Raw genomic sequence first — 16,220 nt, forward strand, 5'->3', positions numbered from 1 at the left:
TATTCCACACCCTCCTTTCACCACCCAAACACGTCCAGAGATGCACACACTGATGCGAATACAGACACACCTTCTTGGACGCTCACAAGACACAATGAGAAACAGGTGCACACACGCGCGCGCTGCCTCCAGGCCGGGAATGACTAGCTCACACTCACATCTAAGGAAACACAGTTGGGCAGGCACACACACCCGCAAGCAGAGGGTCCTTCATCCTCCCCAGCGCGCGCGCACACACAGGCGCGCGCGCACACACACACTCCTCCGCAGCCTCCCCCGCCACCACCGCAGTCTGGGCCCGCCCCACCCTGCGGCGGCGAGGGGCCGGGAGAGGCGAGGGGACAGGGTCGGGGGCCAGGCCCGGGGGCGGGGCACACCTGGGCTCCGCCCCGGGGCGGGGCCGACGCAGCGTCGTGAGCGCGATCGGCCGCACCTGGCTCGCCTGCGGCCGCGGCGGTGACGGTGGTGGTGACGGCGGGCCCGGCCGGGGTGCTAGCGCGGCGCAGCCCAGCCCAGCTCAGCCGGAGCGAGCGCGGAGCCGGTGCCCGCAGCCCCGGCGCCGCCATGGTGGAGGCGGCGCCCCCCGGGCCCGGGCCGCTGCGGAGGACCTTCCTTGTGCCCGAGATCAAATCGCTGGACCAGTACGATTTCTCACGGGCCAAGGCGGCGGCCAGCCTGGCGTGGGTGCTGCGGGCCGCGTTCGGGGGCGCAGGTACCAGGCTTGGGGAGAGGGGGCGGCAGGTGCGGGGGGCGGGGCGCCGCGCCGGGGAGGCCGGGGCCGTGGGAACAATAGCGCCGGTCGCCGGGGGTCCCCGGGCCCGGGCCCCTGCGCGCCGGGCCTCTGGGCTTCCTGCTCGGCCCAGGCGGTGGACTTTGCCCGGCCGGCTGCGGGAGCGCGGTGGGGGTGGGGCCGGCGGCCCAGCTCCGCGCCGAGACCCGGGCGTCCCGGACCCCAGGTGACCCGGGCAGGGTCTGCGGGCCGAGTGTTGTCTCCCACTGCGGGCCTCGCCTGGCTGCCCTCCCCCCCTTTACACACACATCGTGCGCCCGCGAGGACCCCCGCCCCCGTCCAGCCCGGACGCACACCCCGCGTCGGCCCTGCCTGCTCTGTGGGCGGTGAGGGGAGCGGGAAGCCCCTGTTTCGCCTCCACTGCCCCGGCCGGCGGCTGGCAGCTGTGACTTATTGCCCCATTTTGCTTAGGAGGCGGGCGAGCCCAGCAGAAGGGAAATGGCTTTTCCAAGATCGCCGGGGGTGGGGGCCCAGGTGCAGGGCCTTCTCCCACTTCCTCCCCCCGGTTCACGTGTGTGAAGAACTCAGGCCACCCCACCGGGGAGGATGCGAATGGGTCCCTAGGTTTTGCGGCCCAGGGAAGGATCAGTAATGGCCCCGTTCCAGAGCTGAGAGTCAGGGCCTGGCCATGGGGAAGACGAGTTAATTAAGGTCTGGGCCTTCTGGGGGGACGCCCTGCCCTCCCACTGGCCCTGCCCACTGGTCTTGGCACCAGCTGAGCACAGCCCATCATACCTTCAGTGGCCTTCCCAGAACAACCAGTTCTGGGTGTGGGTCTTGGTGACAGCTGTCCGGCTCCTGGTTCCGCCTGAGCCTGTCTTTCTCCCAGTCTCTTTCCCTGCACCCTCCCAAGCAGGGCCCACTCTGGGGCTCACCGCCCACAGGGATCTGCTTGAGAAAGGGGGTGGGGGTGGGGGGATGGTTGGCGGGGAGAGACCCAGGTCTGCCCCAGCCCCTCGCATCCCAGGTTATGAGGCCACAGAGGACTCAACTTTGGGAATCAGAATTGGCTTTGAGTCCCACGCTCCACCAGAATGTGGACGAATTAACCCAATTCTCTAAGCTTCTGTTCAGTCCTCTATAAAAGAAGGCATTTGTGCACTTTGTTATCCATTTCACAAATGTCTGCGGGGCACCCACGAAGTGCCAGGGCAGTGCTGGGGTGATTGGGGTCCCAGTTCCTCCTCTCGCAGGGTGAGAGAGACTGACCACAGGATTACTCTGTTTCTGGCGCACGGTACACGCTAAGTGGATGTTGCTATTCCTGCTGCCGTGACCAGTGGTATTTTTATTAACGATAATATTATTCATCATCTGGTCAGGGGACAGAAGAGAAATTACTGTTCCATTTCCCAGAAAGAAAAGTCAGGTCCCTGGGGGACGCCCTGACTCACCCGGTTCTGTTCTCACTGACCCAGCTCCCCTGCGTTGTGTGACATCCTTCCCGAAGGTCACGTTGAATCTGCCCCCCCCACCCACGTTCTCTAAACAGAGGGGGACTGAGGAAGGTGGGACCCCAGGCTCTGAGCAGGAAGTGGGGAGCAGAGCCCTGCTTGCTTCATGAACTCTGGGACTCTTTACTGATCCCTGTTGGGTGCCAGTCCAGTGCTGGGTGCTCAGGATGGCGAGAGGGGGATGAGACTTGAAACCAGATCATTGGTGCTTAGGGTGATAAAGTCGGTGATGTCCAGTTAATGTCGAGGTGTGCTGAGGGCCTTCCAGCGAGCAGGCTGGGGGAGGAAAATCCCGGAAATCTTCCGGGGGGGGAGGAGAAAGGAAGGCTCCCAAGAGGAGGGAGCATTTGAACCTTGAAGGCTGTGTAGGAGTTTGCCAGGGGGAGGAGACGAACAGCGAGTTCTCCAAGAAGAGTGTACAGGTCCCAGTGGTGGCCAGGAGTGGCCAGGGAGATGAGGGAGTCTGGTGCAAGTGATGAGGGCCTCTCAGGCCATGGATGGGGAATCTGAGGGCCCTGGGGAGACATGGAAGGTGTTTGGGGACTGACCAGATGAGATCAGATATGCAGTTGCCCCGGGGGAATAACGGCTGGGGGAAGGGGTAGTTCTGATGGCCCCAGGGTACAGGCGTGAAGAGGCTGGGCAGGAATGCAGGCTAGTGGGCTCCACAGAACTCAAGCTCAGAGATAAGGAAGGGTGGCATCTTTATGCAAGTTTGGGAAACACCACATGCAGTCCCTTAGGCCGCCAGAACCTCCAGGTGATACTTAGGGAACTAGGGTCCCATCGCTCTGCCCTTTACTATCTCTGTGATCTTGGCCAAGTCATCTTAGCTCTCTGGGCCTCGGTTTTCTTATCTGTACAACAGATAAGAATAAGTCTCGGAATAATTCAACGAGCAAATGCACACAAGGCGGCCAAGGCGGCGGCGGTGGTGGTCCAAGGGCTAGCTGCGCTTTAGCTGTGCTGTCCAGTGTGGTAGCCACGAGCAGCATCTGGCCGGTCTGAATTGTGAGGTGCTGTACATGTAAAAAACACAGGGGCTTTGGAAGCCTTTCTACCAAAAAAAAAAAAAAAAAGTGAAATATCTCATTAATAACGTTTTTATGTTGATGACGTGTTGAAACGATAATATTTGGGGTATATATAGGGTGAAATATATTACTAAGGTGATGTTACTTGTTGCAACTTTTTTAATGTAGTGACTATAAAATTTTAAACTTCCTGTGTGGCTCACATGCTATTCCTGTCGGACAGGACTGCTCTACAGTAAATGGTCAATAGAACACTTTATAGTACAGAGCGGTGGATCTCAACCAAAGATGAGTTTGTCACTTAAGGGACATTTGGCAGTGTCTGGAGACATTTCTGGTTGTTGCTACTTGAGAGGACAGTGCTCTTGGCATCTAGTGAGGAGAGACCAAGGATTCTGCTAAATATCTTAACAATGCACGGGACAGCACCCCCCTGCCCCAATTCCCCACACCTCAGCCCCACTAAACACAAAATTATCCAGCCCCAAATGCCAACTGTGCCGAGGTGGAGACGGACTGGTGTAAAGTAAGGACTTGATAAACATTAGCTATCGGTAGCTCTAGCTCAAGTTGTCATCTTCAAGGCCCTGACAAGTCCTGCAGGAAAGAAACTTTAATTTTGCTGATGGGACCAGGAAGCAACCGGGCGCTGGAGAGAGGGGGAGGAGGGTTTGGCTTCAGGGGATGCCAGGAGCTGAAACCAGATGACGGATTGGATGTTGGAGCGGGGAGAGAGAAGGAGAGATGGTGATCTGTCTCTCACTGTGATGATGGGGACAGAGAGAAGGAGCACGTTTGGAGTAAGACGCTGAGCATGACGGGCGATGCCTGGGCTGTGGCAGGTGGCAGTGTTCAGATGGCCATGGAAGCCATCATAGTAGCGGGGGCAAGTCCATTGACAGGGCTGCCCAGAGCTGTTGGGAGCCCAGCATCAAAGAGGCATGTCAGGAGGTGGCCTGGCTTGAGTGGTGGGAGAGAGAGAAAAAGATGCCAGGGGAAGGAAGTTTTCTGGAAGAAGGAGGTACTCGGCAGAGAGCCCAGGCAAGATAGTGGGCGTTGGAAGGCCACTGCTGGCCTTGGGGAGGCCGGGAGCTAGGAGGGCAAGGGCAGATCAGGGAGGTTGGGACAGGGGAATGGTGGAAGGAAAGAAAACCTGGAGAGCTCTTTTTTTTTTTTTTTAATTGAAGTGTAGTTAATTTACAATGTGTTAGTTTCAAGGGTACAGCAAAGTGATTCAGTTATACACACACACATATATATACTTTTTCAGATTCTTTTCCAGTATAGGTTATTACAAGATACTGAGTATAGTTCCCTGTGCTATACAGTAGGTCCTTGTTGTTTACCTGTTTTATACATGGTAGTGTGTATATGTTAATCCCAAACTCCTAATTTATCTCCCCTGCCCATCATTTTTGCTTACCCTAAGTTTGTTTTCTTTGTCTGTGGGTCTATTTCTGTTTTGTATCGTCTCTTTTAGATTCCACATAGAAGTGATATCGTATGATATTTGTCCTTGACTGACTTCACATAATATGATAATCTCTAGGTCTGGAGGACGCTTCTTTCAAGGGGCAGAGAGATGGCCCAACTCTACATGGGGTTTGGGTATTAAGTAGGAAGGTCAAGTGTGAGCTTAGGGGGTGGGGAAAGAGTGGGGGGTGGGGCAGGGAGGGGCTGAAAGCCAGGGTGCCTGGGTCCTTGTAGGTGAGGGTAGGGGCCTCTGGAGAGCATCGCTGTGAATTCAGGCACCTGAGGAAGGCCTGGTACGACACATCCAAATGTTTTTAAGCAGTAGAATCCTGCCCCCTTCCATCTTTTCAAACACACAGAAGCCCAGTATACAAAGCAGCAGCTCTGACTGGGATGAGTTGGGGCCTCCCTGGAAGACCCATAAGGGCACATCCAACCGCCTTGGCCTCGGTTGCCTCCTGTCTACCTCCCAGATCTTCCTGGCGGCTTATTCTGATCTTTCTCCTCCCCACCCTTGGGTCCCACTTGGTTGGGGCTCTGCCACCCCTCCTCCCTCCACATGCGGCTTCCTCAAGCCTCTTCCTACCCTGCCCCTCTCTTTCAGGGTTTTTGTGGCTACCTCTAAGCTCCAGCCCCTCCTGTACCCCCATCTCAGCCACCACCCTCTTTCTCTCGCCTTCCGCCTCCCTCTGTCTCTCTTCCCCCTCACTCCCAATGGAGCCCTGGGTGCCTCTCCCCCCTCCCCTTCAGTCACCAAGTTCAGGCCATTCACCCGCCCCCCACAAAGTATCTGCAGTCTGTCCCCCTCCCCCATTGCATGTCCTGTCAGCCAGCCCCCCCACTCCACAGCTCATCCCACCCCCTGCTTAAGGCCTGGGTTTGAATCCCAGTCCAGAGCTGTGTGGCCTTCTTCGTGCCTAGGTTTCCTCATCTGTAAAGCGGAGTTACCACGTGTGCCCTGGCTGCTTCTTCCTAGGGTTGCCTTAAGGCAAAGCGTGTCCGCTGGGGTGGTGTAGGGCACCCAAGGAGATCGATTAAGTCACACTGTTGTGCAGTCCTTAGGTGAGGGCGAGAGGGGTGGCTACAAGACCCCGCCCATCTGGCCTCCGCCCCCTCTCCTCAGGGTCCAAGAGCCCGCCATCTCCTCGAAGCACGTGCTCTCTCCCACCTCCTCGCCTTTGTATGCAGACCCCCTGCCTGGAACACCGTCACCCCTTCCTCTGGCAAACTCCCCCACACCTGCACCTCGTGTCTCAGGCCAGGTGCCCTATTTTCCCGTCCCGGTGCCATCCTCCCTGGTCCAGACCCGCAACGACCGCCCCCCGCCCCCCGACCCATAATTGGGTCCATGTAATTGTATGTATGCGGAGGGGTTATGTCCGGTGGCCCTGACCCGCCATGATCCACCCCCCCTCCTCGCCCCGGCAGAGCATGTGCCCTCGGAGCTGTGGGAGCCCTTCTACACCGACCAGTATGCACAGGAGCACGTGAAGCCCCCGGTGACGCGGCTGCTGCTCTCGGCTGAGCTCTACTGCCGGGCCTGGCGCCAGGCGCTGCCGCAGCTCGAGACGCCCCCCAGCCCCTCTGCGCTACTGGCCCTGCTGGCGCGGAGGGGCATGGTGCCCGCGCTGCCCGAGCGCCCGGTGCAGGAGGCCGACCTGAGGCACCAGCCTATCCTCATGGTAGGCCACGCCCCTACCTCGTTAGGTCCCGCCCACCAGGCCTGGCTCCTCCCCTCATGGCTGCTCCACCAGGCCAGGCTCCTCCTGCCAAGCCTGGCGCCTCCCAAAAGGCGCTAACTCTGGCTCCTGAGGACTTGCCTACCCGGCCCACCAGATCCCTAAGGCCTAGTTTGTGACCTCAGAGCTTGGACAGCCTCCCAAGCCCCTCCCACTTCGAGCCCCTCCCACCTCCAGGTTCTTCCTCTTTCTCCTCCCTGGGAGGCGCTCTGGTCTCACCCTGCAGCTCTTGCCTCCACAGGGAGCCCACCTAGCTGTCATTGATGCCCTCATGGTTGCCTTCGCCTTTGAGTGGACAAAGACACTGCCTGGTCCCTTGGCCCTGGCCAGCTTGGAGCACAAGCTCCTTTTCTGGGTGGACACGGTAGGTGGGGCTTGGGCCAAGGTGGGCTGGTGGGGGCCAGGATCACCCAGTGACTAGAGCACTGACCTCTCCCTGCTCCCCAGACCATCCGGCGGCTGCAGGAGAAGACAGAGCAGGAAGCTGCCCAGAGGGCATCTCCCGCGGCCCCTGCCGATGGGGTGGCCCCAGCGCAGGCTTCGGTGAGCCTGGGGCGATGGATGGAAGGAAGGAAGGAAGGGTGGCCCCTCGAGGGCTGGGTGGGCAGGTTGGAGCTGTGCCTCGAGGCCATGCCTGCACTGGGGGTGCTGGAGGTGACTCTCTCTCTCTGCCCTCTCCCCTCTGCCGCCCCTGCCACTCTCCTCTCTGCCTCTCTGGCATCAGTGTCCCACACGCTGGTACTGGAAGCTGGTTCCTGTAAGTGGGGCTCTCTCTCTGCCCCGTCTGCCTGCCCTGCTTGTCGCTGTCTGTGTGTCTGTTTCTGCCTGCCTGTCCTGCTCCCTCTCCTGTCTCTCCCCAGATATGAGCAAAGGAAGTAGGACCCCAGCCCTGGGGGCACAGAGAAACCCTTTGGGAACCAAGGGAAGGGGGGAATCTCTGCTGTTCCTGAAAGGACAGACTTCTCCCCGGTACATGACCCACCTCCCAGTAATCAAGAGGCTTGTACACTTGAGCCAAGGTGGGGAGAGGGAGGACCCCAGCCCATCAGACACATGGATCCTGACCCCAACAGGCAGGGCACATGGAGAAGACCCCTCTAGCCAAGAGAAAAAGAGGGTAGAAGAACCTTCCTAACTGAGACTCCAGCTTCCCTAAGGACAGCTCCCTGCTCTCAGTTTTGGGGGCAGTGGGGTGTCCATCCCTGAAGTACAAGGGGAAAGTGACCACTGCAGGTGTCGGGGGGAGGTTTTGGGCTGAAGTCCCTGCCTTTGCTCACTTCAGGGTCTCCTTCCCCCCACACTAGGGCCTGGGTTGGGAGTTCCTCTCCTGCCTTCCTGCTTCCTCTGCATCCCCTCCCCCAGCTGGGACCTGGGTCTTGTGTTGGGGGGAGAGGATTCCCTGCATGAGTGGCTGCTCTGTGGGGTCGCTCCTGGCTGGGAGGAGCTGGGGTCCCTAAAGCCGGCCAGGGCGCAGTCAGGGAGCTGGATGGCCGGGGCTCAGGACAGGGGTCAGGGCTGTCTCCTCCCCCGCTGGAGGTGTGCTTGGGGGCCCAGCAAGTCAGCACCCCTCCCGCCCCGCTGACAGCTGCTCCTCTCCCCCCAGCACGCAATTGCCTTCTGTTTGAAGGAGTCGGGGAGCAAACCCCCCATGGTAACGTATCCCCCACCCCAGGGTCCCAGGAGTCCCTGTCCCCAGCCCCCGCTGCTGGCCTGGCTGCTCGCAGACACCTCCTCTGCCTCTTGCTGCTGCCCTTCCCCTGCTCCAGGCTGGCCCCCCCCACTCTGGCTCTGGGACCCCCGGCTTCACGCCCCCTCGTGGCGGAAACCCCAGGCCCCCCCGCCCAGCCTGCATGACTGCTGACCTCGGAGGGGGCCAGCTTGACCTCTGACGTGACCCGGCTCCCACCCACAGATCCGATATCGCAAGGACCGCGCCGTGGCCCGACGCGCCCCCTGCTTTCCGACCGTGACCAGCCTCCAGGACCTGGCAAGTGGGGCTGCGCTGGCCGCCACGATCCACTGCTACTGTCCCCAGCTCTTGCGACTCGAGGGTGAGTAAATGTGCCTGAGCCAGACCCCGTCCTTGCAAGCCTGGCACCCAGGCATTGGCGTCTGTCCCCAGAGTAGTGCAGCGATTATAAGTGCAGCTCCCAGAATTGGCAGACCTGGGTTTGAACCCCTCTCTTCCCGTAATGAGCTGTGTGACCTTGCACAAGTGTCTAAACCTCTCTGCGCTTTATACAATTCACTCCTGCAGCAGATACCGATAGAGTACAAACTGCCAGGTCCTGTTTTAGGTGCCAGAGCTCCAGCCAGAACAATGCAGACCCGTTCCTGACCTCAGGCGGCTCACATCCTAGTTGGGAGAGAAAGACAATAAGTTCATCGAGTGGAATGTTCCGGATGTTAGGTGCTCTGAAGGGCACTGGGTAGTCAGGATAAGCTTTCTGAGTTGAGTTCTTGGGGAACTAGCACTCCAGGTGGTGGGAACAGCAGATGCAAAGGCCTGAGGAACAGCGTGTCACGGTACGCACCTTGTGAAGGGGGCCTAGCCTGGCTCGTCAGAGGTCCTCTGTACATGTTGGCTGCTGGGCCCCCGCTTCCCCGGGGCCCCATCCTCCTTCCCTCAGAGCTGGGGACGCAGGCATCCTGTCCTTACAGAGGTGCGCCTCAAGGACCCCATGTCTGTGGCGGACAGCCTGTACAACCTCCAGCTGGTGCAGGATTTCTGCGCCTCCCGCCTTCCTCGGGGCTGCCCGCTCTCTCTCGAGGACCTGCTTTATGTCCCACCGCCCCTCAAGGTAAGGCCATCTCAGGGCCTTGTGGGCAGAGGGGGGGTGTCGGGGGCCGTGCGCCTGGTTGGCTGACCCTGCTTTCCACCTCCAGATCAACCTGATGGTGCTGCTAGCGGAGTTGTTCATGTGCTTTGAGGTGCTGAAACCCGACTTCGTGCAGGTCAAGGATCTGCCTGATGGTCACGGTGAGGCCCGACCCTGGGTCCGGGGGGCATGGGGGCGGGGGAGGCCAAGCCCTGCCTGACCCTCCGCTCTGTGCTGCAGCTGCCTCCCACAGGGCCACGGAGGCCTCCCCACCTCAGAACAACAGCGGCAGCAGGTACCGCTCCCCTGTTGGGTTGAGACTACACAGCCACAATGGGCTCCTCCTCCTGCGGGGACGGGGAAGGGAGATGATCTGGTCTGCACTCCCAGGAGGGGCGAGGGAGGGAGAGAGGGGGCCCCTCGGGTGACGCGCATCTCTTGGCAGTTCTCCTGTCTTCAACTTCCGCCATCCACTCCTGTCATCCGGAGGCCCCCAGTCCCCACTCCGAGGATCCACAGGTGAGGGCAGGGAGATAGCTTGTCACTGGAGACCCCCATCCAAAGACCACCCCAGCTGACCTCATGTCGTCCCTCTAGACCCCTCCATTGGGTCCCTCTGGCACCCGAATGATCCTTGGTGATGCTCATTGTCCCCCCAGTGACCTCCCCAGTGGCTCAACAGGACCCCGTAGTGACACCACCCACAGTTATCCATCCGCATAATGACCCATCAGTGACTCACCCATTGACAACCCGTGGCTGAGGCCACCCAGGGTCCCCATTGACCCCCCCGAGTGAGCACTGAGTGACCACTCACTGCCCCTCCCCAGGCTCGCTGAAGTCCTCCCCGTCCATGTCCCACGTGGAGGCCCTCGGCAAAGCCTGGAACCGTCAGCTCAGGTGAGCGCATGGCAAGGGCCCGGGCAGTGGAGCGGGTGGGGCCCAGGCTTGTCCCAGGGGCTGACCCCTCCCTCCGGCCGCCCAGCCGTCCCCTTTCCCAGGCCGTGTCGTTCAGCACTCCCTTTGGCCTGGACAGCGACGTGGATGTTGTCATGGGAGACCCCGTCCTACTCCGCTCCGTCAGCTCAGACAGCCTGGGTCCCCCGCGCTCTGTGCCAGCCCGGACCCCCACCCAACCAGCCCCGGAGACTGGCGACCTGCCTACCATCGAGGAGGCCCTGCAGATCATCCACAGTGCCGAGCCCCGGCTGCTCCCGGATGGGGCTGCCGACGGCAGCTTCTACCTCCACTCTCCCGAGGGGTCCTCCAAACTGCCACTGGCTTCCCCCTACCCACCCGAGGGGGCCTCAAAACCACTGCCCGACGGGCCCACCAAAGCACCCACCTACTCGCCCCACCCCGAGGGCCTCTCGAAACCGTCTCCCTGCCCAGTGGGGGAGGTATCGAAACCGCCAGCCCTGTCTGAGGGCTCCCCGAAGGCGGCGGCTTCATCCCCAGTGGCCAGCAACTCTGAAGTGAAGATGACCAGCTTTGCTGAACGCAAGAAGCAGCTGGTGAAGGCCGAGGCTGAGGCAGGGTCCCCGGCAGCCACCCCAGTGGCACCAGAGGCCCTGAGCTCAGAGATGAGTGAGCTTGGAGCCCGGCTAGAGGAGAAACGCCGGGCCATAGAGGCTCAGAAGCGACGGATCGAGGCCATCTTTGCCAAGCACCGCCAGCGACTGGGCAAGAGCGCATTCCTGCAGGTGCAGCCGCGGGAGGCCGGCGGGGAAGCAGAGGTGGAGCCAGGCCTGGCCCCTGGTGGGGAGCGGCCGGCAGGCGAGGGCCAGGGTGAGCCGTCGCCACGGCCAAAGGCAGTGACCTTCTCGCCGGAACTGGGCCCGGTGCCCCCCGAAGGGCTGGGGGACTATAACCGGGCGGTCAGCAAGCTGAGTGCAGCGCTGAGCTCGCTGCAACGGGACATGCAGAGGCTCACGGACCAGCAGCAGCGGCTCCTGGCCCCGCCAGAGCCCTCTGGGCCTGCCCCGCCTCCCGCAGCATGGGTCATCCCTGGTCCCACGACGGGCCCCAAAGCCGCGTCCCCCAGCCCCGCCCGGCGTGCTCCGGCTGCCCGGCGCAGCCCCGGGCCTGGCCCCAGCCCCACACCCCGGAGCCCGAAGCACGCGCGGCCGGCGGAGCTGCGGCTAGCACCCCTGACGAGGGTGCTCACGCCTCCCCACGATGTGGACAGCCTCCCCCACCTGCGCAAGTTCTCGCCGAGCCAGGTGCCCATGCAGACACGCTCCTCTATCCTTCTGGCGGAGGGGCCGCCTCCCGAGGAGCCCGCGGCCCGGCCTGGCCTCGTCGAGATCCCGCTGAGCAGCCTGGAAGAGCCCACGGCTGAGGATGACGGAGATGGGAGCCCCCCTGGTGCTGAGGATTCCTTAGAAGAAGAGGCATCTTCAGAGGGAGAGCCCCGGACCGGGCTGGGATTCTTCTATAAGGTGAGAGTCACCTGAGCAGGTGGGGGAGGGGCCAGGTGGGTAGATGGATGGATGGTCAGGGATGGGTGGGCAGGTGGGTAGACAGGCAGTCGCATGGATAGGGCTTTCCCAATGGATGGACAAACAGATGGAACTGGGGTGAGGGGGGAACAGAGGTGGATGAGTGGTTAGCCAGCTGGCAGCTGGCAGACAGACAAGGTGTGTATGTCCAGATGGACACATAGATGGGGTGGGTGGATAGACAGAGGGAGAACAGGTAGTAGACAGTTGGACAGGGCTGGGCAGATGGATGGATGGGTGGGTGATGGACAGATGGATAAGAGTGGGTTTAGACAGATGGGGCTAGGGTCCTCTATGGTATCCCCTCCCTCCTGCTCCCTCCTTCATCCCCTACCGGCTCCCCTTCCGGACTCTTCCATATCCAATCACTCTTCTTCCTGTTGGCATCCCCAGCCTGGGCCACCACCTCTTACCTGGACACCTGCAGTCATGTCCTGATTGGTCTCCACTGCCCACCCCTCACCACACACCAATCCCTGGCCATTTTCAACTGAGCGGTCAGCAAAATTTATTTAAAATGTAAATTGGACCTGGTCACCCCCTTATTTCAAACCCTTCTGTAGGTCCTCTTTGCTCTTAGAATAAAAGTCTTTCCCATGGCTGTAGGCTCTGCTTGCCCCTGACCTCATCCTATGGCATCCTCCCCAGCTCTGCATCCCAGCCACACTGGCCTCCCTGCTGTTCCACACCTGCTAGGCTTGTTCTGGCCTCAGGGCCGTTGCACTTGCTATTCGCACTGCCCAGAATGCTCTCCTCACCGCTCACCCCCACCCAGTTCAGTCCTCATCATCACTCTCCGAGGTTGCTTCCTCTGGGAGGCCCCTCTCGGTGTCCCCAGGCCAGGATAGGTCCCTCCCCACAGTGTAGACTGACCGCAGCCTCTGCTGGTGTTCACCAATGTTGGTGTGATACCTGATTGCCTTCCCCGCTGGGTTAAGTGCTTGGTGTGCCCAGAACCCAGCACGGGGCTGTGCGTACAGCAGGTGCCCACCAAGTGCCTTCAGAACAATTACAAACACTCAAGGACAGGCGAGCGGCTGGCAGGCTGGGTCGACACAAGGTCAGACTCCAGCCGAACCAGGGGAGAGACAGCCAGCTACACTTGGTGCCTGCCCCCAGGATGAAGACAAGCCCGAGGACGAGATGGCCCAGAAGAGGGCCAGCCTGCTGGAGCGTCAGCAGCGGCGGGTGGAGGACGCACGGCGGCGGAAACAGTGGCAGGAGGCCGAGAAGGAGCAGCAGAGGGAGGAGGCTGCGAGGTGAGGCTGGACCCAGCCTGGGGAGTCTCCCACCACTGGCGTCCCCACAACCTGACTGCTTCGATCCCCTCAATCTGCAGGCTGGCCCAGGAGGAAGCAGCCCCCGGGCCCCCGGCCCCCACAGCTCCTGCCGCCCCTGCCTCAACTGCAGCCCCTGCCACCCGGGCCCCAGCCGAGGAGGAGGTGGGCCCCCGGCGGGGGGAGTTCACGCGGCTCGAGTATGAACGCCGGGCCCAGCTGAAGCTGATGGATGACCTCGACAAGGTGCTGCGGCCCCGGGCGATGGGGAGCGGGGGGCCGGGCCGGGGCGGTCGGAGGGCCCCCCGGCCACGCTCCGGTTGCTGTGATGACTCGGCCCTGGCGCGAAGCACAGCCCGTGGCCTGCTGGGTGAGGCCCCCGTGGGTGTGTGGGGCGGGCGGTGCAGGGCGCATCCGCAGGGCCGAAGCGTGGGCTCCCAGGGGTCAAGGCTTCCACAAGGATGTGGGGCTGCAGCAGGGTAAGGGCCGTGGGCAGAGCTGGCCTGGGGTTCTCTCCACGGCTTAACAGGTGAAGGGCCGCTTCCCACAGCCTGGCGTGGTGGGGTGAGGTGGGGAGGTCATTCTCCAGCGAGGCTGCGCAGGGCGAGGGTCTTGGACAGGGCTGACCGCACATTCCCTCACCAGCCGGCCAACTAAGGTCCCCTGGGCATATGTGGAGGTAAGGGGACTTCAGGTGGGGCCTGACCCAACACCCTCTGCTCCCAGGCTCTCGGCTCAGCAAAGTCTACTCCCAGTCCACCCTGTCTCTGTCCACTGTGGCCAACGAGGCGCCCAATAACCTCGGCGTGAAGAGGCCCACGTCTCGGTGAGTTTAGCCTGGGCAGGCAGGCGTTTATGTTCCAGGTGGCCTCTCAGAGAGAGGAGAGGAGAGGAGAGAGGGAGAGGGAGAGAGGGAGGGAGGGAGGGAGGGAGAGAGAGAGAGAGGGAGGGAGAGAGAGAGAGAGCGGGAGAGGGGGAGGGGGAGGGAGAGGGAGCCTTAGGAGGGTGATCTGGCACGAGGGTGTGCACCTGCCACCGAAGATGCAAGGCTGCACACCTGAGATGGGTGTTCAATGTGCCCGGGGCCGGAAGAGGGCCTTGCGTGGACTTGGGAGCCCAGATGATGTCAGTGGATGCGTCCTGCCTGCTCGGCTGTGTCCTTGGCTCGCCCTTCCCGGGTCCCACCGCACACTGATTGGGAGGCTTCGTCCACCGCTGAGCGCACCCCACCCCACCCCTCCCCCCGCAGGGCTCCATCTCCATCCAGCCTCATGTCCCCAAGCCGCCTGCCTGGCAGCCGAGAACGTGAGTGGGAGAACGGCAGCAACGCCTCCTCCCCGGCCTCAGTGCCTGAGTACACGGGTAGGTGGGACTTCAGGGGGTGAGCACCGAGCCCCACCGGCGCCCCAGGTTGTCCCTGCTGACCGCCCCGCCCCCTAGGTCCACGGCTGTACAAGGAGCCGAGCGCCAAGTCCAACAAGTTCATCATCCACAACGCCCTGTCGCACTGCTGCCTGGCAGGCAAGGTGAACGAGCCGCAGAAGAACCGCATTCTTGAGGTGGGCCTGGGCCGGGGCTGGTGGACTGGCGGCAGGCGGGTCGCAGGGGCCCTGCTGGCCTGGCTAACTGCTTCCGCCCCCCACCCAGGAGATCGAGAAGAGCAAGGCCAACCACTTCCTGATCCTCTTCCGCGACTCAAGCTGCCAGTTCCGGGCCCTGTACACCCTGTCTGGGGAGACGGAGGAGCTGTCGCGGCTGACAGGCTACGGCCCCCGGACGGTCACGCCCGCCATGGTGGAGGGCATCTACAAGTACAATTCGGACCGAAAGCGCTTCACCCAGATCCCCGCCAAGACCATGTCCATGAGTGTGGATGCCTTCACCATCCAGGGGCACCTCTGGCAGAGCAAGAAGCCCACCACTCCCAAGAAGGGCAGCAGCACCCCCAAATAGCCCCGTCCCGGGTGGTCCGCAGGCCGGGCCCCATGTGCTCTGGCCACCGCCCTCCTGGGGGACAGCCCAGAGGACAGTCCGTTGGTATGCCCGGGTCCTGTCTGTCCCCCCGTGACCTCGCCTGGGTGGGGCTGGAGTCCCCACCCCCTTACTTTGGTCCCATCCTGCTGTGGGGGCTGAGCTGGGAGGTTCAGGGACTCAGGGCTCAGCTCAGTCCCCCGTCTGTCCTCCCCACCTTCTCGAATAAAGTAATTTAAAGAGAGCTCGACTGAGGCTGGCTGGGGTGCCTGGTGACATCTCTGCCCGAGACGGTTTCCCATACTCGCCGGCTGTTCCCTGCCTCCCGTTCCCTCTTGAACTTGCTCCAGCCTCTCCTCTGCCCCCTCGACACGACCCGGCCCCCAGGGCCCCGTGGCCGCTTCCCAGCTGCCTCTTAACTGACTTCCTGGGCACCTGAGGCCTCTGGCCAGCCCTCCCCGCCCCCGCTCGCTTCAGTTTTCTCCTCAGTGTGGCTGTTATTATCGGCCAGTCCTGGCATTTGGTCCTTGGCCAACTGCTAAACGTGATCTCTCCAGCTGCCTGCCTACGTTTCTAGGCTCCATGACCGCCTCTGGGCCGGGGGTTCCTGTTTCTCTCCTCTGAGCTGCACGTCCAAGGGTCTGGTTGCCGCCTTGGCACGGCCGCTGGACGTCTCAGATGGAGGAGCTACATCACAAGCTCGAGCCGGGCGGAGCTCGGGTCTCCCTGCAGCTCAGACTCTCCACCGCCACTGGATCCCACACATTCACCTCCCGAGGGCCTCTCTGTCCCCGTGACTGCACCCCCAGTCACCTCCTGCCACAAGCCGGTCCCCACAGCAGCCTGCCTGGCCTGTTCAGGGCACAAATCCGGTTAAGTGCCCGAATGCTTAAAATCCTTTACTAGCTTAGAGCCCGCTAATGTCTTCCGGGAGCTTAGGACTAAGGACCGCACCTAGGCCATGGCCCATGGCTGAGGCCTGGCTCCTGGCAGCTGTCCAGGGAGAGAAGCGCCTTGCTAAGATCACAGAGCTGGTTGGGGCCCGCCTGCCCCCGGAGCTCTCAGCCCAGTCTCTTCCCAAGGGGAGGGGGGTGCCCTCATCCAAGGAAGAAGGGTTCGTGGTGGGGAGGCTGAGTATCTCTATCTGCTGAGAGGGAGGGGC

General features: G+C 61.8%; 1 protein-coding gene across 2 annotated transcripts; it reads left to right on the forward strand.

The window, feature by feature from the left end:
- Window positions 1-435: 435 nt before the first annotated feature.
- Window positions 436-15,302, forward strand: CAMSAP3 (calmodulin regulated spectrin associated protein family member 3). 2 transcript variants are annotated; one of them, XM_032628947.1, is made up of 18 exons: window positions 514-712; window positions 6,180-6,433; window positions 6,732-6,854; window positions 6,938-7,033; window positions 8,094-8,141; window positions 8,403-8,541; window positions 9,152-9,291; window positions 9,377-9,470; window positions 9,550-9,604; window positions 9,755-9,828; window positions 10,140-10,209; window positions 10,295-11,750; window positions 12,930-13,069; window positions 13,150-13,457; window positions 13,814-13,913; window positions 14,337-14,449; window positions 14,528-14,646; window positions 14,735-15,302. In XM_032628947.1, exons 1-18 carry the CDS (start codon window positions 565-567, stop codon window positions 15,038-15,040), a joined length of 3,783 nt encoding a protein of 1,260 aa, XP_032484838.1. In that variant the 5' UTR covers window positions 514-564; the 3' UTR covers window positions 15,041-15,302. The 2 variants fall into 2 exon arrangements, with proteins under 2 accessions (XP_032484839.1, XP_032484838.1); XM_032628948.1 differs by lacking the exon at window positions 8,094-8,141 and having other exon boundaries at window positions 436-712.
- Window positions 15,303-16,220: the final 918 nt, after the last annotated feature.

Source organism: Phocoena sinus, chromosome 3 (assembly GCF_008692025.1).
Source record: "Phocoena sinus isolate mPhoSin1 chromosome 3, mPhoSin1.pri, whole genome shotgun sequence".
NCBI lineage: Eukaryota > Metazoa > Chordata > Mammalia > Artiodactyla > Phocoenidae > Phocoena > Phocoena sinus.

Bases quoted from the DNA above. Each gene is read 5' to 3' on its own strand.
- CAMSAP3 (XM_032628947.1), top strand. From the start codon at position 565: ATGGTGGAGGCGGCGCCCCCCGGGCCCGGGCCGCTGCGGAGGACCTTC. The intron at 8,142-8,402 runs GTAACGTATCCC...TCCCACCCACAG, and splicing joins CGGGGAGCAAACCCCCCATG to ATCCGATATCGCAAGGACCG. The intron at 9,471-9,549 runs GTGAGGCCCGAC...TCTGTGCTGCAG, and splicing joins GGATCTGCCTGATGGTCACG to CTGCCTCCCACAGGGCCACG.